The sequence below is a fragment of the Crocodylus siamensis genome, chromosome 7 (assembly GCF_052110815.1).
Source record: "Crocodylus siamensis isolate JL-2025a chromosome 7, ASM5211081v1, whole genome shotgun sequence".
Lineage (NCBI taxonomy): Eukaryota > Metazoa > Chordata > Crocodylia > Crocodylidae > Crocodylus > Crocodylus siamensis.
The window spans coordinates 35,512,549-35,534,077 of record NC_143401.1 but is presented as its reverse complement, the minus strand read 5'-3'; the positions used below and the strand labels follow the sequence as shown (position 1 = coordinate 35,534,077).

At 44.7% G+C, this 21,529-nt stretch overlaps 1 protein-coding gene across 2 annotated transcripts in view; it reads right to left on the bottom strand.

Annotated features, from left to right (window-relative positions):
• Positions 1–1,045: 1,045 nt before the first annotated feature.
• EXOSC3 (exosome component 3) overlaps positions 1,046–21,529 on the bottom strand; it is a 23,723-nt gene continuing 3,239 nt past the window's right edge. Inside the window, exons 2-4 of one of the 2 annotated variants that reach the window (XM_090058368.1) lie at positions 17,992–18,141; positions 16,627–16,778; positions 1,046–16,206 (exon numbers count right to left, since the gene is read on the bottom strand). In XM_090058368.1, coding sequence (XP_089914494.1) covers positions 16,005–16,206; positions 16,627–16,778; positions 17,992–18,141 — 504 coding nt within the window. In that variant the 3' untranslated portion in view covers positions 1,046–16,004. The remainder of the gene's footprint in view (positions 16,207–16,626; positions 16,779–17,991; positions 18,142–21,529) is intronic. The other variant, XM_090058367.1, reaches the window with a different exon arrangement.

The following is a 21,529-nucleotide window of genomic DNA, read 5'->3' as shown; positions in this document are numbered from 1 at the left end:
ACTGCTGCTGGAAGTGGTTCAAGCACCCAGTTTGAACGCCTTCAAGAGACATTTGGATGTTTATTTTGCTGGGATCCTATGATCCTTGCTGACTTCCTGCCCCTGGGCATGGGGATGGACTTGATGAACCTCCAGGGTCCCTTCCAGCCTGAATGTCTATGGAATCTATGAAATCTATGAAATGTGACATCACATCACCATTTTGTACTGGGCCAGCTACAGGCATTCAGTTTCTCCTGGGAGAGTTGCTGCTCTCCCAGAAGAAACCACAGGTGTTCAGGATTTTTCTCCCAGAGTAAAAATGGCTGCTCCAGGACAAAAATAACACCAGAGCAATCAGGGTGAGGCCAAGAGCAAATGTCTGTACATTCTTTTCTGAGAGGAGCAACAGCATCTTCTTTCAGCATCCCAAGGTGCTTTGCTCCAGGATCCCTCCTCCCAGGAAACAGTGTGCTTACGCCCCTGAAGACAGTGTGTAATTTGCTGGACTCTGCTACTCCAGCTGAACAGGGAGCAGAAGATGCCCCCTTTACAATCTGCACATTGTGCTGCAGGGAGACACAGACTGACTCAGCAATCTGGATCAGTTAATGAGGGCTGCCCTGTAAACTGCTGCCATAGAGCATGCCAAGATATTTAGGTGGCTGCACAGAATCAGCACTGCAAACTCTATTCTTCAGGGGCTCAGTATTTGAATGTCTCTAGGTTAGTATTTCTACCAAGAGAACAAACTGGGGAGAATTTTCCCAGGTTATTTGAACATACGTACAGAGCTTTATTCAGTGCTGTGTGTGGCAGGGCACTGTTGATGCCTGCCACTTTAAGGGCCTGAACCCAGCAGCCAGCAGATGCCTGATTAGGGCAGCCATTTTGGAGTCAGGGCTGCCTATATAAGCAGGGCATTTTGCTGCCTGGAAGGCCAGGCTGCTGGTATCAACTGGAGGTAAGGGCAGGAGCTGTGGGGGATGGATCTGAGGCTCCTGGTCCCAGGCATGACCTAAAACTGCACTCTGCCGAGAGTGGGTGGTCTGGTGGGTCTCTCAGTGGTGCAGGAGCCCCTGGGAAATGCCAGGCCAGTTACCACCCTGGTGAAAGGGAGGTTGGTGCACCTTAACCTCAGCTTCCACCTTCAGGTGGGTCAGGTAACACTAGAGGTAGTGGGGCCAGGCATGGCTGTGGCCACCTGAGCCCACCGAGGAGCAAGGCCCAGTGAGGTGGCGATCGAGTGAAGGGGGTGGGGTGGAGCCCTGAGTGAAGGGGGAGAAGAATCAGAGGGCTAAGGACCCAGTACACATACATACACATAGTGTTACCCTGAAAGTGGCCAGAGTATGCTTGCACCTGGTCAGGTTATTGGCTGGCCACTACCCTGGTGAGGTCATGGGAGGGGCCCAACAGACAGTACATCTGCCACCCAGGGAATGGACTAGCTAGGGTCCACTACATAATTGTCAATGTGAGAAAGAGACCCTGTGAAAGGGGGTGGAGTGAGTGAGTCCTGAGTGAGAGGTGGGTGGTATGAATGTGTGTGTGACTGAGGCCTGGAAGCTGGCCTAAGCATGTTCTGGCTGTAGGTCAGGGGCACTGTAACATCTGGATGCCATCTGTGAGGCTTGGGAGCTGCAGAAACCCCCAAATATTAGGATGCAATAATGGTCAGCCTCCTGCCTTATTTAACAGCTTGTTATTAACCAACAAGGCATGGCAGGTGAGACGGGTAGGCAGCATGCCCAGAGGCAGGTGGGGCGCTAGCTGCGGCTAGCGGGGATGCCCACCTTGCTACACTGAGCATTCACCTGTGTGAGTTGTCACATTTGTTAAATCATAACACCACATTTGCAATAATGACCAAGTTCAAGGGTCTCATCAACTATATTAAGGTTATGCATGTGTGTTTTTTCCATTTTATTTTTTTTACAAGTGTTTCCAGTCATCATTTTTCATGCACTGTAACAAATTTGTTTTTGAAATAGGCTTCCACTAAATTCAGAAATGTTATGGATGAGTGCTTGAAGTCAAAAAAGGTTGAAAACTATTGCTTTAAAGTGTCTTCATTCCCTCCTGCTTGGTTTCATCTGTAGACTGACTAAATAGTCATTCCATTCTAACTGTCACATCATTAATGAAGACAGTGAATGGGACCTGATCCAGGACAGGCTTGGGGAACCTGCGCTTTCCCAATTTTACATTAAGCCGCTGATGACTTCTCTGAGCATCATTATCTAACCAGTTATGTACCTACCTTTCAGTAGTTTCATTTAGACCATATTTTCTTAGCTTTTTTATAAGAATATCATAGGAGAAATAGCCGAGCAATTCTTCACTACTTCTTGAACACTCTAGGATGAATCTCATCAGGCCCCACTGATTTGAAAATACCAGTTTATATAAATCATCTCTAACTTGTTTTCCCTTACTCTTAAGTTGAGTAATTCACCCCCACTCTTACTGCTAACTATGTTAGTAATTTGATAGTTGAACTTTAGCTTTCATTAAAATACATAAATAAATACATTTCTACTTTCTCTTTTTATTTTATTAGCTTTTCTTCTCTATTCAGGAAGAGATTTTGCTTTTCTTAGACTTCCTCTTTGTTCTAATATGTATATGTAAGAAAACGAAGCCTTAGAAGTCTTACAGCCACCTCTGAAAATGTATATAATTGTCTTAAGAATGCTATAATCAATTCAGTATTTTGTAGGAACAAGTAGATGATATATTTTCCAGCTATAACAATCCCAGGATTGATCATTTCTGATGGGAGACAGGGTAGTGAAGAACTTGCCAAAATGGATGATGAAAGCAAGGAAGCACACTTTCCTCCAGCTATGAGTAAAACAAGTAATTAAGGAAACCTATAGTATCAGTTTTAATCGGGATTTAAGAAAGCATGAAGTCAGTTTTGCCTAAAATATAGATTTTGTTAAAATAAGGAAGAGGAAAGACATACAAGTTAGGGAGCAGAGGCAACAAAAGATGTATGAAGATACCATTAGAAATATTGTTTCACTAAACACAACAGTTTGGGGAAAAGAGCAAAATATCTCCTTTCATTTCAGGAAGTTGTAATGTAGAAATTTTCTAACAAGATCGTAGATAATACTGTAGAAATCAACTACAAAGCAAGACTCAGCCTTTCACAAACAGCCTGATAAGACTCTGGAATGACTAAACCTTAGTCATCTTAAAGTCTGAAGCAATCAAGGATTAGTTAGCATTTCAAAAAAAGCACATAGCCAAAAACCAGTTTGAACCAATTAAGGGTCTCTCAAACTGACCTGATATTTTGTTTGCTTTCACAGTGGAAAATTCCCACCTGCATGCGCATCTTGTCTGTAAACTATAAAATGCCTCTAACAGTTTTATTCAGGGCCTCTGAGTTCGCTCAGGGTGCCCAGCATGCTGAATAAATTTTGAGACAGACAGCAACTCTGTGTCTTTGGGAATAGCTCTGCAAGGGGTCACGAACTCCTCAACAGTAACTCAACAGCATTATAATAATGGAGGCACTGTAGCCTAGAGCAGGGGTGCTCAACATCCAGCCTGCAGCACCATCTTATCTGGCCCCATGTCTCCTCACAGTTTTCTGTAAATTTGGTGGCAGGGGATTAGTAGCAATTAACACTGCCACCATACCCCCACTGAGACATTTCCAAGATCTACACAGCTAGACAGGGGCCCTAGCTGGAACTGGGACTCAGGATTCCTGCAACCTTTTCATGGCTCAGCTAGTGGCCTTCCCAGTGATTCAAACTGTGCCTTTTCATGCCTCAGCTTCCCCATCTGTAATTGATATTGGCCTCCTTAAGAAAGTGCTTTGAGATCTACTGCTAGTGTTCCATAAGAGCAGGTGGTAATTCATTCTTTTGAAAACTGATCATCTCATGATCCACATTAACATGTACCCTCAATCTCTACAGCTGAGTGTGTCTTATGTGAAAAAGACTATATTGCAGATATGAAAATAAACTGGTTTTAAATGGATGGATGCACCACTTGACTAAAGTTCCTGTTCTGTATCTGTTCTGTTCCTTTTTTCCTACTCTTGTCTGAGTGTAAGCCCTTACTTTAATCAGGACTTAATCTCCTCACCCTATCTGGAGCCAAGAGTTCTTTAATTACTCTTGACAGCAGTTTTCTATTCTTGTTTGCTCATTAACCCACCATTTTAATAGCATATTAAAAGCTAAGGGGCATTTAAAATGTGTGCGTGCTTATGTGCATGCATCCATACATATGCACACAGTCTATTTAGTCCTCCTATTAAGAGGATTAAATAGGGCTTTTCTTTCTTCAATAACAGCATCAACAACAAACATTTGCAACACTGACAATATACACATGGGCATAAGATCACAATTGTTACATGCATATGCACACACACAGAGTATTTAAGCAGGATGGACAGAATATGCTAGTGTCTCATAGACAAGATCTATTTTTTGGAAGGCCCGATTTGAGCAACAATGATTAGGGTCACTGAGTGGATAAGCCACCTGCTTTGCTTTACAGACAGAAGAAACTCCACAGCCCAAAACCGTAAGAACCACTACACTCACGCAAAAGAACCAGAAAATGTTGATAAACTAAAAGGACAAAATACCATGCAGCATAAAGAATTGTAATTCCTTATTTGACTGACTGAATGCACTGATGTTGGATTGTGAAAAAACGAAGTCACTTCTACAGTTGTCAGGACTTGTAAAATAATAGGGTTGCTGGTTTGGGGACCTGGCTTCCTTTTAAATTCTTAAATCATAATGCCTTAGGAAGGCCACAAAGAAAGCAATTTAAGATCTTCACCATACTATACCTCTATATAAAATAAAGGACTTAGTCCATCTGTCTGTGTTTCTGTCTGTAATGTTCTTGTGGGATGTGGCTCCCAGAGGGGCATGGCTCCAGCCAGTGCTGCATCAAGAATGCCCATCAAGAATGATGGGTGGGGCGTGGCTCCAACAGAGTGGGCCAGGTGGATGCAGAGTTGGGGGGGGAGGGGGCTGGCATGCAGCCGGACACAGTAGGGGGTGGAATGGGGCCAGACACAGAGCGGCAGGAGCATGGGGTGGTGGGTGGTAACAGCTCTGTGTCTGCAGGGGGGTGGTGGTGGCACCCAGGTGGATGCAGAGTGGCGGCAGCGTGGGGTGGTGGGTGGCAGTGCTCTGTCCCCGCCCACTCCTCCCCAATCATTCTTGATGAGCAATTCATTAGTTCTATGTATAAAAGAAAACTACAGAAGTTAAAGGGCTGGTTACCAACCAATTAAGACAGTCAAACTAGTTGACAGTTTTATTCAAGAGCAGTGACAATAGAGTTAAGATATTCTCTGTTTGTCCCTTGAGTTTTACTTCCTACGGAAACATTTAGCTATCCACAAGTTTTGCTTCTAAACTACTCACTCCATTTTTAAAAATATGGAACAGATACAGAGAGAAAGATCAAAAAGAAAAAAAAAACAATTGGAAAATTAATGGCATTTACATTTGGGGAATATTTTGAGCTAATGCATTATGAGTTCAAGCCAATAAATCCTTATAATCGAGGATCCTGTCTTTTTCTTTTTAAAAATTGCAAATTCTCTGATAAAAACTCAAACTCTCCCATTAATCAAGGGTTTGGGATTTTCTTAAAGTGAAACACCACTAAATATTTAGGTATCAGTTGAACACAATGTTTCACTGTTATATTTACAATTTAAAAGCAATTTGGAAGCCTACCATTGCCTCAATCACTATAGTAAAACCGATTCTAAATACCTATAAACTTTAGTGTTTCATTTTGGGTTTTTCACCATTGAAAATCAGAGCTCTCTCCCTGCCCCCTTCACTCACCAGGACACAGGTCCAGCTGTAGCTGTTCCCCCCACCTCACTGCTTTGTGGCACTGAGCAGCCTTGATATGCTGGTCTCCTGCCCCTGTCATTGCCCCTCACTCCCCATGCACAGTCCCCTGCCCTTACCCCCCCCCCAGCCCCGCCAGAGGGGGTCCCCAGCTGCCAGTGCTACTGGGCCAGGGACACAGGTCTGCAGCCCTTCTAGGACTGTTTACATGTGTGTGAGAGTTGGCTGGCAAAGCTAGGAAAGAGATAGGTTTGGTAAAAACCCTAAGGGATAAAATCATAGGGCTCCAACAATGTAGACAGGATGACACTGAGCGTCGACAGGCAGAGGTCCAAACTCTGCAGGGCTCTGCCTGGAGGGACACTAAGGAAATCATAGAACTTAAGGAAGCTTTAGAGGTGGCTAAAAAGGAGATTACAGCCAGATGCAAAAGAGCATTGGAGACAAGAAGCAAAAGATCTGGAAGCTGCATTCTGTGTAATGCAAAGGCAGCATATACAGGAGTTGTCAGAGTGTACGGCTGTTGTTACACAGGAAACTCCAGTGTGCCATGATCTATGCAAGAAAAGGATTTCGGACTTCAAAGGCCAGTTTCGGACTTATGAAAAGAATGTTGTTGAATTAGAGGGGCAGCTGAGAGTGTACGAGAGAAAGTATTGAGCCCGTGCAGGGCCGAGGAAAAAGATAGAGAGTTCCAGTGATTTGAGTTCTTCGTGTGACAGCACCTTTAGCTTGAAAAGTGGAAATAGTGTATTGAAAGTTGCTGAGATGCTGCCTGAACCTGCTGCTTCAGAGGAGAGGGTGCCACTGGCCCCTATTTGATTCAAAGAGGTGGTTAGGACAGGAGTAAGGGGGAGTAATATGGTGAAGACAGCCATCATACCTTTTACGCCCAAACAGGTTAGAGCAGCAGGGAAGCGGATTGGACTACTTCAAAAAGATAATGCTGTTGGGTTGGCTGAAATGGCCATGATGGGAGAGAGTGCTGGTTACACCTTGGTTGATTTAGTGGAGGTCATACAAGAATGTATGGAAAGCAAGGCTTTCGCAGCATTCCTTTTGGCCATCAGGAATAGGCAAGCCCTGAACAGTGTGGCTATGAGAGGTGAAATTTTAAAGTTATTCTTTCCTATGGAGCCAGCTATTGTGCTGTTTCATAGTGAAAAATAGATGAATGGGGAATGTCCCAAGGCCTGTGTGGAGAAGAAAAAATTATTGTTCATAGTAGCACGTCTAGCAAGCATGAATCAGGGCAGATATGACTTTGACATATCTGAATTTAGGCACCCATTAGTTAAGGGTTTCATGGCTTGATTGAAAACTTACTTAGGAGATGGCATTAAAAATACTCCTTTAGATGAAACTATGAACCAAGCTAGTAAGGGATATGAGCTTGAAGCAAGCAGGGGTCTGGAAATGAGACAAGGAAAGGTGGTGTTGGTGTTGCCAGAAAGTGCATACCAGAAAGAAAAGTTGTTTAGGAAGCGACCGCACGGAGTGTGTTTTTATTGACACGGGTGACAGCACAGGCAGTAAGAGAGTGCTGCAGGGACGGCAGTCACATGTTAGTGCCGTGAGAGCATCCGATAGATTTAAGCAGCAGCTGCCAGCCAGAAATAGGGAAGTTGGGAAAGTGCAGAGTAGCAAAGTGCATCACAAAGAGATGGAAGAAGGAAAAACAGAAGTTTTGTCTCTCTCGCTCGGACTTTAGAGACTCAATATGGAAGGAATTGTTGAAATATACCAGTCGAGAGGTTATTCATGGCCTTCCCACCATCCGACTGCTAAAGCTACTCACCAAGTATAAAAAGCAGGATGTTTCTAATGGCAAAAGCAACAAAAGTCTGCCCCCACCTTTGAAGGCAGACAATCAGAGTTCAGACTAAGACAGCCCGGTGCTCCCTGATTCCCAGCTTACTGAATATAATTTGGCACCAATGCATTATGATAGCTGGGGATGTCCTACTGTTCTAGTTTATTTTGAGAATGATTTTAATAAAGGAGTGCTGTGGTACAACCAACATATGCTAATTGACACAGGTGCCACGTATAGTTTGGTCAGTAATGAAAGAGAACCGTTCTCTAAGTGGATACCAGTTTGAGATATCATATCAAGGCTTTGATGGCTCAGAACAGAGGGTAGGTTCACTAGTTCGAGAAGAGAAAAGATTTGATCCCAAATTGGAGAATTCTGTTTTGGTTTGTTCAAACTGGGTGAAGCGGGCATCTTGGGAAGTGATATTATGAGGAAGTGGGGAATGCTTGTGGATTTTCCTAATAAGGTCCTCAGGATTACAGGAAGCCCGAATCAAATGATGGTTGTCCTGACCCGACACAGGTAGGCAGCTGTGAAGGCTGCAGAAGTGTTGACTTTCCCAGAGTGGGAGGGGGATATAAAGATGTTGGCATTAAATTTTAAGCAGGTATGGGCAACACACAAGCTCCAATGTGGTAAAATTGATGCCTGTGTGGAGGTGAAAGGAGAGGACCCGAGGCCACAGCAGCAATACAGGTTACCTTGGGAAGTAGAGCCGAGTAATTGGGAAATGATCGAGGCCCTCATGAAGCAGGGAGTGTTGATAGAGACCCACTGTATGGTAAACAGTCCAATATGGCCAGTGACAAAGGCTGACAGAGTGACTTGGCAGTTGACTGTAGACTACTGGCAGTTAAACTGAAGCACTCCAGCCCTGGCACCTATTGTGGCCAAATATCCGGAGGTGCTGGCGAGTATTGCCCATGGGACGACTTGGTTCACTGTGTTTGATTTTGCCAATGCTTTCTTTGCAATTCCTGTAAACCCTAATCACTGGTATAAATTTGCTTTTATGGTTTGTTCCAAGCAACTCACTTTCACTAGGTTCCTTCAAGAGTATCATAACAGCCTGATGTTGTGAGGTAGCACAGACGTGGGAACGGCTGCCAGAGAATGACAAAGGAAACGTCATCCCCTATGTCGACAACATCCTGGTAACTGTAGCATCAAGGGAGGAATGCATGGACAGGACAAGGATGGTACTGGGTAATATAGAACCAACAGGTTTTAATGTGAACCTGAAGAAGGCTCAAATGTGTCAACAAAGCATGCAATATTTAGGTTTGAAACTTGAACGTGATGGACATAGTCCAGATATAAATATAGGTAAATTAATATGTGATTTGCCTGCACTCACCAACCAGAGCACCCTGAGGTCACTTATGGGTTTAATGGGTTTCCTGTGGGAATTCATTGAGAATTTTGTCAGTGTTGCTGTGCCATTGTATATACTTCTAACAAAAGGAGTTCCTTGGCAGTGGGGCCAGGAACAAAAGCAAGCCTTCATGCCACTGAAGAGAGCTATGGTCCAGGCTCCAGCGCTAGCTTACCCTCACATGGGAAAACCATTTTACTTGGAGCTGGCTACCACCCACGCTCATGTTGGAGCTATCCTGTACCACCAGTTAGGAACAACTAGGAAACCAGTAGCATGCAGTAGTAGGGAATTATCCGAAGTTGAAATGAATTTTAGTCCATGCAAGCGTGAGGTTTTGGCTTTAGTTTGGGCCCTGGGTCATTGGGACTATTTGATAGGTATGTCCCCTGTAGTATTAAGATTGATACACTCACCAGCTAAATATGTAGTCTCATGAAAAGCCAGAGATGCAGGGGTATCGACTCCGCATCTGGCACATTGGACAATTGCCCTGTCCAACCGGAACATCACATGGGAAACTGTTCCTAACCCCTGTGGCACCTTATGCCTTGGTAATTACAGGTAGTGAGCATGAGTGCCTAATAGCCAAGGTATGCTCAGAACCTCTGAAAGGTATTTTTAAGGGCAAGACTCAGCTGAGCAAACAAGTGTTCAAGGAAGCTGACATGATTTGGTTTGTGGACAGCAGTTGTTTTTACAGTGAAGGTTGGGCTATGACCGGTTTTGCTGCCATACAAGTGACCCCAAAGGAGAAAACTGCCCAGAAGATAATAGGCCAGTGTAGACCGCATTCGGCACAGGATGCATACACCTGGGTGCCCTCAGAGTTCAGGCCTCATTGAGAGAAGCAATAGGACAATTAAGAATGCATTGTGCAAAGTGGTCAACGCATATGGGACTGATTGGGATGAGAGGCTGCCCCGCATCCTTATGGCTTTGAAAAGGTTTAAGACTAGCCAGGGGGTAACACCTCCTCTGGCTATGACCAGAAGAAATGTGAGGCTACCCAAGAGATGGTGGGTAGACCTAGATGTCCCAAATGATTGGCAGCCCAAGGTTCTAACTGAGTCCTGGGTAAATGAGCTGATGGAAAAGATCAAAAATGTACCCATGTAACACACATCCTGGGTATAAACAAAACCCAGATGGACAAGTACTTTGTCTGACAAAAAGACCTTATTGCACGGGAGACTGGGGACCTCATGATGTACAGAGCTTTTTCAGAGCAAAAGCATGCTTTTTTGCCTCTATGGTTAGGGTCCTGTTCAGATCATGGACAAAGCTAGTCCTACGGTCTATGTGCTGAAAATAAAGCGAAATAAGAAAAAGATTAAAAAATTGTTCCACTCATCCCAACTAAAGGAGTGCAAGGGACAACAAATAAAGAAACAGTTTGATATGTCTTTTGTTATATGGCTTCACAGGAAAAAATGCAGACAACTATGGTGATGGTGATCATCCTGGAGATGTGCCTGATAACGTGGCAGCAATGAGGTGGCAGTGGTTGGTGGTTATCAGCTTGCCGATGAACAGAGGAGCCCACTGTGGCTACAATCCAGGAAAAGGCATCTGTGATTATGATATCTCAGACATCAAGACTAGACAAAACAGAGATCCTCATGACTATGCAATGGAATCTGAGGCTGTAGTCTATGGTACAACACTCTGGAGTGAATATTATGCAGTTGGGTATCCCAGAGATTACGATACCAACAGGAATGACAGTCATTATTACCTGTCAGGTGGACTGCCCAGAAAATAACATTTTAGTAATTGGTTTAAATATAAGATATATTGGTATAATGCCACTTTTTGTGTATGCAATGTAAAAGAGCAGCCAAGGGTGTGACTGAGTTAAATCTTTGCGATTGGCTATGTATGTAAAGAGTTCATTGGACTATGTTTGAAGCTTTGGAAACAGTTCCTCTAAGAACATCAATATGAGTAGTCCAGGAATTGTTATAGCATCCAGGGTTGGTCAACATGCTGAAAGAAAATTAGATGCAGGTGTAGCAGTGGACATAGTATTTCTGGACTTCAGAAAGGCCTTCAACACTGTCTCTCACCCCATTCTCATTAAAAAACTAGGGGACTGTGGCATTGACACCTACATAGTCAATTGGGTCACTAACTGGCTGGAGGGCTGCACCCAGAGAGCGATGGTGGATGGGTCCTATTCTACCTGGAGGGATGTGGGCAGTGGGGTCCCCCCAGGGCTCGGTCCTCAGGCCCACACTGTTCAACATCTTCATCAGCTACTTGGACGAGGGGGTTTTTACCTGTTCAAATTCGCAGATGACACTAAGATGTGGGGAGAAGTAGGCATGCTAGAAGGGAGGAATAGGTTGCAATCAGACCTAGACAGGTTACAGGGATGGGTGGATGAGAATAGGATGGGTTTCAACACTGACAAGTGCAAGGTGATGCACCTGGGGAGGAAGAACCAGCACCATACCTACAGGCTGGGGAACTCCCTTCTCATCAGTACAGAGGCAGAAAAGGATCTTGGAGTCATTATTGGTGCCAGAATGAACATGGGCCAACAGTGTGGGGACGTGGTCAGGAAGGCCAATCGTACTTTGTCATGCGTCCACAGATGCATCTCAAGCAGGCTCAAGGAGGTGATCCTCCCCCTCTATGCAACACTGGTCAGGCCCTAGTTGGAGTACTGCGTCCAGTTCTGAGCGCTGCACTTCAGGAGGGATGTGGACAGCATGGAGAGGGTCCAGAGGAGGGCCACCTGCATGATCAGGGGACACCAGGGCAGGCCCGACAAGGAGAGGCTACGGGACCTGAACCTGTTCAGCCTCCACAAGAGAAGGCTGAGGGGGGATCTAGTGGCCATTTACAAACTAGTCAGAGGGGACCAGCAGGCACTGGGGGAGTCCCTGTTCCCCCGAGCGCTACCAGGAGTGACAAGAAATAAGGGTCACAAGCTGGCAGAGGGTAGATTCAATCTAGACATCAGGAGGCGCTACTTCACAGTCAGGGCGGCTAGGCTCTGGAACCAACTTCCAAGAAACGTGGTGCTGGCTCCTACGCTAGGGGTCTTTAAGAAGAGGCTGGATGAACACTTTGCCAGAGACATTTGACCCCAATGCTCTTTCTTGCCATGGCAGGGGATCAGTCTTGATGATCTGCTCAGGTCCCTTCCGACCCTACCAACTATGAAACTATGAGAAAAGAGCCAGACAATTGATCGAGGACTCCCATGACAACGAACAAATTACGAGAATTTTGAATAAGGGTTGAAAAACTAGGGAGACACATGTGGTGGGAGCCACTCCTGGGGTGGTCTCCCACAGAACAAAGGTGTTTTAAATTTGATGCTACACCCCGTAATAACATCAATTGTATGTGAAATTATAATGTTCATCTGTATGATTGGGGTGTGGTGTGCCTGGCATAGACTCTATAGGAGAATGAAAGCATTAGTGAAAGACGAATGAACAGATATGACACACCCTGACTTCCCTGGAATCGATGCGGCATATAGACTTGGATTGCTAACCAAATGAACCATATGCATGCAACATAAGGAAAGCTGTAGGTCTGAGGACAGTACTGTCCTCAGTCACCCTCTGCCAGGTGTTGCTCACCTGGGCATTGAGCTAAAAGGAAGCCTGCAGCCCAAGATACCACCCTCTGATCCTTATATTGATGCGATAGGATCTGTACACAATGCCCAGAACCCATCAAGGAGGGGATCTGTTGGATGTGGTCCATAACATGAGATCCCTCCTGAGCATGTGCACACTGATTAGACGTTGAAAGGTTCTAGAATAGCTGACCTTTCCACCTTGATGATGTCAGTGACCCACTTACATCTGGGGAGCACATGCAGTAGCTTGTGTGGCGCTAGAGTGCCATGTGCTACATTTGAGTGCCGAGGGCACAATAGTAGGATGTTGTGTGTACATGAGTATGACTGGTGAGAATGACTGACACATGATGTGATTTTGGTGAGCATTTCAGGAATTCTGAGGAGTGATTCAGCATGCAAATGGAATATGGATGCTTCAGAGTAGAGGTTTGAATGGTGTGAGAGTCTACACGGATGGTGATCATACCTGCGTGTCTGAGGTGTACGAGCAGCGACCGTAGCAGTGAGAGAGAGGGGTGACCTATTGGACCGGGTATAATTGGATACTTACCAGTAGAAGTGTTATTGGGTCAGGACCTCCACCATCCGTTAGACTGGTAATTATCATCCTTCCCTCACTCTTGGTCTGAGAACCTCTTAAGGGAAAAACCCGAGGGCCTGACTGGCACTCCAGCTCTGAGCCTGTGAAGGCCCCGACGCTGCCCTTCACTGCCCCCTGGCAGGCCTGCTTATGGTGTATGGCAATTAACCAATGTATATAGTTAATGCTTGAAGTTAATCTTGTTTTGTTATGATCTTGAGTTTATAACATACTTTTGAACTTTCCTGGAGCCTTGGTTTATTTATAGGGAATATAAGGTGTGGATTTTGGGGTCAGGGATATACATAGAGCTACAGCCCACCCTAACAGAGATAATGCACAAAAGGCCCTGGCTGTCTGAGGAGGCCTAACAACCCTCTGCCCCTTGGATTTCTCATAGGTGGTCAGTGTCCAGGACACCCGGCAGTGTCCGCCTTTCAGGAGAGCAAGATGACGATAGAGAGGACGTCCAGAGATGAGGGGAGGAACTAACCCCAGGGCTTAAAGGAAAGCCCCAGTTCTCAGATTTGGGGAAAAGAGCTAGCAAAGAGATGGAGACCACTCTGTTAGTGAATCCAGTCCTGAGGGGTGGAGATAACCTCTCTGGGATCCTAAAAGACCGAGACACGGACGAGATTACAGGCCAAGGAGGGGTAAATCCATCCCAACCCTGGAGGTAAGAGTAGGGTTAGAATTAAGAGGCAGCTGTCTTGGGACTCGTGCAGGGAAGAATGGGGTAAGCAGCCAGCCTAGAGGAGGACCACTTGACAAAGGAGTCCATAAGACTAGGACTGGACCCTTAGTCCAGCAGGCAAGCAACAAGAAGCTGGGAACATCTGATGTGGTTAAGGCAGGGAATGGGGATGGTGGAGCCCTGCAAAGATAAGCAGACCTCCTGAGCCTTTAATCGATCCTTTTGTCTCCCCAAAGGTGTTTGGTATCTCTCTCTCTCATTAACACCAAGACATGGCAGGTGATTTTTTGGAAGGACAGAATACTACAATTCCATCAGGGAAACAGCTCTATTCCAGGAGGTAAGACACCACCACTTACAGTAGCGTTGGTAAGGTTAGACAATGGATTTGTCCAGGCTAGTCTGGATAAAGGTGATCCTGCTTCAGGCAGAGTGACGGAATACGATCACCACTAAAGGTGCCTTCCAGCCCTACTTCTCTATGATTCTATAATGTATAGCTCATCCAGTAAATTTTGTTGCAAACAACATCAAATGTTTTTGAAAACTCCCAGTTAACATGTAGAGTGACAAGGCCTCTTGCTATTTTTGCTGCTGGATATTTTCATTTCTTGACAGGTCACTCTATTACACATTCCACTTTGTATTAAGTCCTCTGATAAAAATGAAATTATATTTTCTATCAAGAAACAAGCAGGTAACAGCACATGCTGGCAGTGAGAGAGAACCTAGACCTAGATTTTTGGAAAAGAATTTCCAAAAAATAGGAAGATGGAAGTCTGCTTCCTGCAGCATGGAAGCAGTTAATGCCCTTAGACTCAGCATATTTCTTCCCAAGATCAAGGTGAAAGAACCAAAGAATTGTGAAACTCAGCCTGTAATTCTATCAGTTCTAGAATCAATTCCACCTATGAGGCAGGTTAACAAGAACCTTCACGGGTCAGGAAGAGAAACTGCTCAAACACCATCCCTCTCCAAACAAGAGCATGGAAAGAAGCCAATAAGATTCTCTTTTCATAGAGAATAAAAGCTGCAGGTCTCATCTTTCAACCTGGAAAAATAGTTAAGCTCTTTATAATGGGGCTTTAAGCAATTTTGAAAACACATTCCTCTCTTTTGGAATCAGGCAGGAATTTATGAATACAGCATGATTTCTATACAGCATGCTGCTGCACACATTGCCTTAGGCCAGAGATGACTACGGTCTCAAACCAGAACGCTAGCATGTAGAAGCACCAATGATGGCAATTTGAGTGAACTAGCTAATCCGAATTTCTAGGAGCCGTCAACTGTTGAAGAATAAGTAAGGTTCTGAAGTGCTGATATACCCTACATTCCTTTTAGTCTTAAATCCACCCTCACTATTAGTGAGAGGGAAGTAGGTGAAACTAAAGTGAAGTAATATCAGTGAGTGTTCTCTCAGGTAACAAGTAAGTCTCCCATTCAATGGCAAGCAAATTTAGTACATAAAAAGGGTGTATAACATTCTTTACAAATGTCTGAACTTATAATTCTGACACAAGCAGTTTCAATTTACTAGGTCATTTCCAGTGCCTCACTTTTGCTTATTTCAGTGACATGAACTTCCATCCTTATCCCTCCTCTATGCTGCTTTAGTATCTGATCGAGGTCATCTTGATCCTTTGTTATGAAACACAGACAAAGCAGACTTCTTGAAAGTTAATGTAAAATAGAAACTATAGACCAACTTGAAAAACAAGAAAAAGGCATACATATATTATTGTAAAAAATACTTTAAAAGCCAAAACATATGCAAGTGAAAAATGGAGCCCTCCTTTCTTTCTTGATGAAAGATCTGGTGCTACCACTCAGTTTTGATTTGCAAAAATAAACGGGTTGATAAGAAGTAAAAACCATTGCAATGATTTAAAGAGGAGCTTAACAAGGCTACTGAGAAACGTGAGAAAAATCATGAGTATATTAGAACCAGACTTAAGCATTAGGAAAAGAGGGACCAATTGACAAAAGAAAGTGAAAAACTGAAATTTTAAAAAAAAGTTATTGAATATAGACCTTAATACAAAAATACAAGCATCTCAGTCTAAAACAGACCCCTGAAGTTTTCTTTACTTCAACTCTCTGACAATTTGGCAAGTGCTTGCTTTCTTTGTTCTGATGTCATATGTTCACAGGCTTCCAAGATATTTGCCACAATTAAAGTCTGTTGAACTGTTTTTGCCTTTACCCATATTCTTCCATTCATTCCAAGCACTATTTCAAAAGGGTAAAGTTGTCCCAATTCCTGGATGATTTCACAATTAGGAGCTAAAAGTCTGCAAGCAAGGTAAAAAAAGGACATTAGAAGAAAAAACCCCCCCAGCAATATATAGAATGAATATACCCTAGTGTTAAGTCAATACCATACCCACTAATAATTGCAACACTATTTTAAAGGACCTCTGTACCAACTGTAAGGTTTAATACTGGGTTGAGCTAAACCAAAACTAGAGATTTAACTTTTATTCTGGATGAAAGATTTACTTCATCTGTTAATTTAGGAATGAAAATTTAAAATATAAACCAGGCAAGTCAGAGTTAAAACATTAAGAGTCAATGCAAGAACACTAAATGATGAAATTGTGCTTAATAATGTTATATAGAGTGAAAAAACAGCTTTTATAAAAGTTCATTCAAGTGTCATATGTTAAAAACTGACAAAAGTACAGTTTTTCTGTCATTCTTGGAACACTTACTTTCTTATTAGCCCTAAGGAAACTTTGAATAGTAGGCCTTCATGTCCAATTATACCCATTCCATTTGCTCTTCCACTGCTATCTATGCAGACCATTTCTGGTTCCATATCTTTATTTGCTACAGTAAATTGACCGTATATAAGATCTCCCACCTAAAATAAGTAAAAGATAATAGAGAAACTGTTATCACATTTGTGTTAATGTCTTTGCGAGACAGACAAATCCAGTAATTATAAAAGAATAAAAGAAAACTGCGTAACTAATTTATTCATCAACATTTATCCCTTCATTCAGTGCAGCTATCTCCAAAGAATCCTATAACTGTAACGGGCCTAGCAATTCTATATAAATTAATTACAGACTAAGATCCAAATAATTAAAAACCAGGCACTGGAATCTCAAAAATACAAAGTAAAAGAAGCCCAGTAACTTTTTCCTTTAAGGCACCACACACCTCAAGTTTAATACACTGTGGCTACTTGCAGGCATAGGAAAAAACAAAACAAAATGGCACTTTACTTTAAATTCAGTGAACCCTACAGAGCCCAGTGGATGCCCAGAAGAAGCATTGTATTAGCTGGATCTGGCTCACCCTATGTCTGTATTGATAGGGCACTTTAAGTGGGGCTTTTTCGGTGCTTTTATCCAACAGCTGATTAAATCAGCTATTAAAATGAAAGTGCCAAAAGTTGCGCTTAAGCATCTGATCTATAGAGATGCTGCAGAGGAAGGTCAAAGTAACATGCTGCTGCTTCTGGTAAAGTACCTTTCCCGCCCCCCCGGCAAGCACCCTGTATTTTTTTTTAAAGTCTTGAAATCTTCCAAGCTGAAAGTTAAGAGGCAAGGAAAAAGTAGGATAACTGACTTTTCAGAATGAGACAATTTACTTTTGCATTTCACTCATTATAGACAGTGAAAATAGTCTGGTCTTTCATTTTGCTTCTACCACCTGTTGTATTTACTTAACAGATAGGTCAGGTATGTAAACAAAATGTAGCATATACAATTCCCCCACCAAACCGCTTAAAAAAAACAAACCCTATTAGTCCTGAAAAGTTAAAAAGGAAATTTTTCTACTGCCTGACTTTGTAAGAGGCTGTTTTTCAATATGTAACTATTAGGCCTGAATGGACGTCAGACTCAATCTAAGGAACAGGCCTGAGATATCATGAGGCTGTATCAGTGTCAGTGTAAACAAACATTCAATTCCAATTACAGTGGGATCCAGTGGCAATAAATGGAAAGAAAATCCACAGCTATTTAGAAACACATTACTTTAAAAAACAAACAAACAAAAAAAACACACAACTCCAAAAACAAGCAAATAATTCAAATTTTCATTACTATCAACTACAGAAATCTTACCTGAACATTTGGCCTGTTTCTTTTGGTTGCACCCTCAAATGCTAAGAATGACAAAGATGCTTGCTCACTTCCACCAACATCTACCTTGAAGATGTCGCCTGCCTTGGCAGTCACTATGCCTATTACAGGATCTCCCTTCACTGGGACATACTGTGAATGAAAACAAGCTTTAGGATAAGAGATCAAAGGTGCATACAAAGGAAATTAACACACTTTACATACATCTGCACCAGAAGAAAGATCTTGTACAAGAAAAATAAATCATCTAGCATGCCTTTTTTCTGCAAAGAATCATGGGAAATTGGGGTTGGAAGGGGCCCTCAGAGGGTCATCTAATGTAATCCCCTGCTCAAAGCAGGACCATCCCCAACTAGATCATCTTGGCCAAGCCTTTATCTAGCCAGGTCTTAAAAACCTCCACGGACAGAGATTCCACAACCTCTCTAGTTTGCCTGTTCCGGTGCTTTATTACCCTCCTCATAAGAAAGTTTTATATCTAACCTCAACTTCCCTTGCTGCAACTTGAGACCATTGCTCCCTGTTCTGTCATCTGCCACCACCCCTCGGTCAGCAACCAGAGCATGCATACTAGAGCATGGCATGTGAAGCCATTTTGCTCAGCATGCCCCATCCAACACAAGCTCTGAGCAGGCACCTGCCACGGAGCCCAGGCTACTCGCAGCAGGCAGCCACAAGGCTGCACGTGGCTGCAGCTAGGGTCTGGAGCCCCAACCTGGCTTGTTGCAGGCAGCAGCTATTTGCATGCATCAGGGAGTATGGAGGGGGAAGGGGCCAGGGCTGCACTGCTACAAGGACTGGACTCCTTACAGTTGTCCTGACATCCACCCCATGGCACATCAACATTTTCCAAATCAAGGTTCTGGATTTTTTTGGCACTTAGCCCAAAAACACTGCTGACACCTGGTCCTGCTTCATCCTCTTTGAAACCATGCTTCAAATAGTTAAAAATACTTAAATTCCACCTCAGTCTTCTCTTCTCCAGACTAAATAAACCCAGTTTCCTCAGTCTTTCTTCATAAGTCATGTCTCCCAACCCCTTCACCATTTTTGTTGCCCTACACTGGACTCTTTCCAATGTGTCTACATCCTTTCTGTAGTGGAAGGCCAAAAACTGGACCCAGTACTCTAGATGTGGCCTTACCAGTGCCTGCTAGCAATGCACCTAGTTGCAGCCCAGTATGCTTCACAACAAGGGCACGCTGTTGGTTCATACTCAGTTTACTGTTCACTGTAACCCCCAGCTGCTGCTTAGCTAATCAGTCCCCATCCCATCCCAGTGCATGGGATTGTTCTGTCCTAAGTGTAGGACTTTGCACTTGTCCTTACTGAACCTCAAGTGATTTCTTTTGGCCCAATCCTCCAATGCATCTAGGTCATTCTGAATCCTAGCTCTAGCCTCCAGCATATCTACTACTCCCCCCAGCTTGGTGTCATTTATGAACTTGCTGAGGGTGCACTCCATCCCATCTCCCAGATCACTGAAGATACTGAACAAAACTAGCCCCAAAATATTTTGGGCTAGTGAGGAACTGGGCCCCCAGCCCAGGCAGCCCTGACCTTGCACCCTGCCATCTGCTAGGCATGTAAATATCAATTAAATAAACATCTGTTTAACCTGCTGTAATTACAACAGGTTAAATAATTAAATTGGGGATGGGGACGGGCATGGTAGCGCTGGGCTGCAGCCCGTGGCTCTATGAAGTTGGGAAGGGGGGAAAGGAGTAGGATGCTGAGTGCCAGGTTGATACCTGCCCTGCCCTAGCCCACCCTGCTGTGAGCAGCGCAGAGAGCTGGGGGCCAAAGCAGCCTAGGAAGCCCTTGGGTGCAGCTGCCAGCGAGGGGCTGTAGCCACTAGCACACAGCTTCCCAGGGCCAGCTTCAGCAGCACAGGGAGGAACGGAGTGGCAGGCAGCGTCAGCCGTGGTCCCTCGAAGTCAAGGATGACGTCTGTCAGGCTTGATGGGTCCTCAGGTGACTGAGGAGTCCAATTTTGGATGCACACAATCATCAGCAATGGGGGCATGTTGTTGTGCAGGGGAGTGGGATTCACAGCCCCAGGTTATTCTCCTTCTCCTTCCTCCATTGCTGCTATTCCGGTATTGAGTTGTTGGGCCCCGAAGTGGTGAGCGACTTGGTGGACCAGACAGCGCCACGCCGAATGATTAGCAGCTTGCTCCTCCCAGCTGTTGGTGCCAATGCCTTTGTGCTTGAGGGCAACCTTGAAACTATCTTTATAGTTTCCTTTGGCTACCCTTTGAGCATTGGCCAACAGAGAGCTGAGAGAAGAAAATATAGTTTCATAGTTTCTAGGGTCGGAAGGGACCTGAGCAGATCATCTAGTCTGACCCCCTGCCATGGCAGGAAAGAATACTGTGGTCAAACGACCCCAGCAAGATGTTCATCTAACCTCCTCTTAAACACCCCCAGGGTAGGAGCCTGCACCACTTCTCTTGGAAGCTGGTTCCAGACCCTAGCCGCCCTGACTGTGAAGTAGCGCCTCCTGATATCTGTGACCATTATTCCTGGTCACTCCTGGTAGCGCTTGGGGGAACAGGGACTTCCCCAGTGCCTGCTGATCCCCCCTGACTAGTTTGTAACAGGCCACTAGATCCTGCCTCAGCCTTCTCTTGTGGAGGCTGAACAGGTTCAGGTCCCTTAGCCTGTCCTCATAGGGCCTGCCCTGCTGTCCCCTGATCATGCGAGTGGCCCTCCTCTGGACCCTCTCCATGTTGTCCACATCCCTCTTGAAGCGTGGCGCCCAGAACTGGATGCAGTACTCCAGCTGCGGCCTGACTAGTGCCGCACAGAGGGGGAGGATCACCTCCCTGGACCTGCTCGAGATGCATCTGTGGATGCATGCCAAGGTGCGGTTGGCCTTCCTTACTGCCTCTCCACACTGCCGGCCCATGTTCATCTTGGAGTCAGTGATGACCCCCAGATCCCTTTCCGCCTCCGTGCTGACAAGAGGGGAGTTCCCCACTGTAGGTATGGTGCTGGTTGTTCCTCCCAAGGTGCATCACCTTGCACTTGTCTGTGTTGAAGCCCATCCTATTCTCATCCGCCCACCCTTGTAACCTGTCTAGGTCTGATTGTAGCCTGTTGCATCCTTCCAATGTGCCCACATCCCCCCACAACTTAGTGTCATCAGCAAATTTGAACAGGGTGCTCTTTACCCCCTCATCCAAATCGCTGATGAAGATGTTGAACAGTTCGGGCCTGAGGACCGAGCCCTGCGGAACCCCACTGCCCACGTCCTTCCAGGTTGAGAAGGACCCATCCACTACCACCCTCTGGGTGCAGCCCTCCAGCCAGCTGGCGACCCATTTGACTGTGTGGGTGTCTATACCAGAGCCCCCCAGTTTCTTAATGAGAACAGGGTGAGAGACAGTGTCAAAAGCCTTCTGGAAGTCCAGGAAGATTATATCCACTGCTACCCCTGCGTCTAATGATCTGGTGATCTGATCGTAAAAGGCCACCAGGTTGGTCTGACAGGACCTGCCGCTGATGAACCCATGTT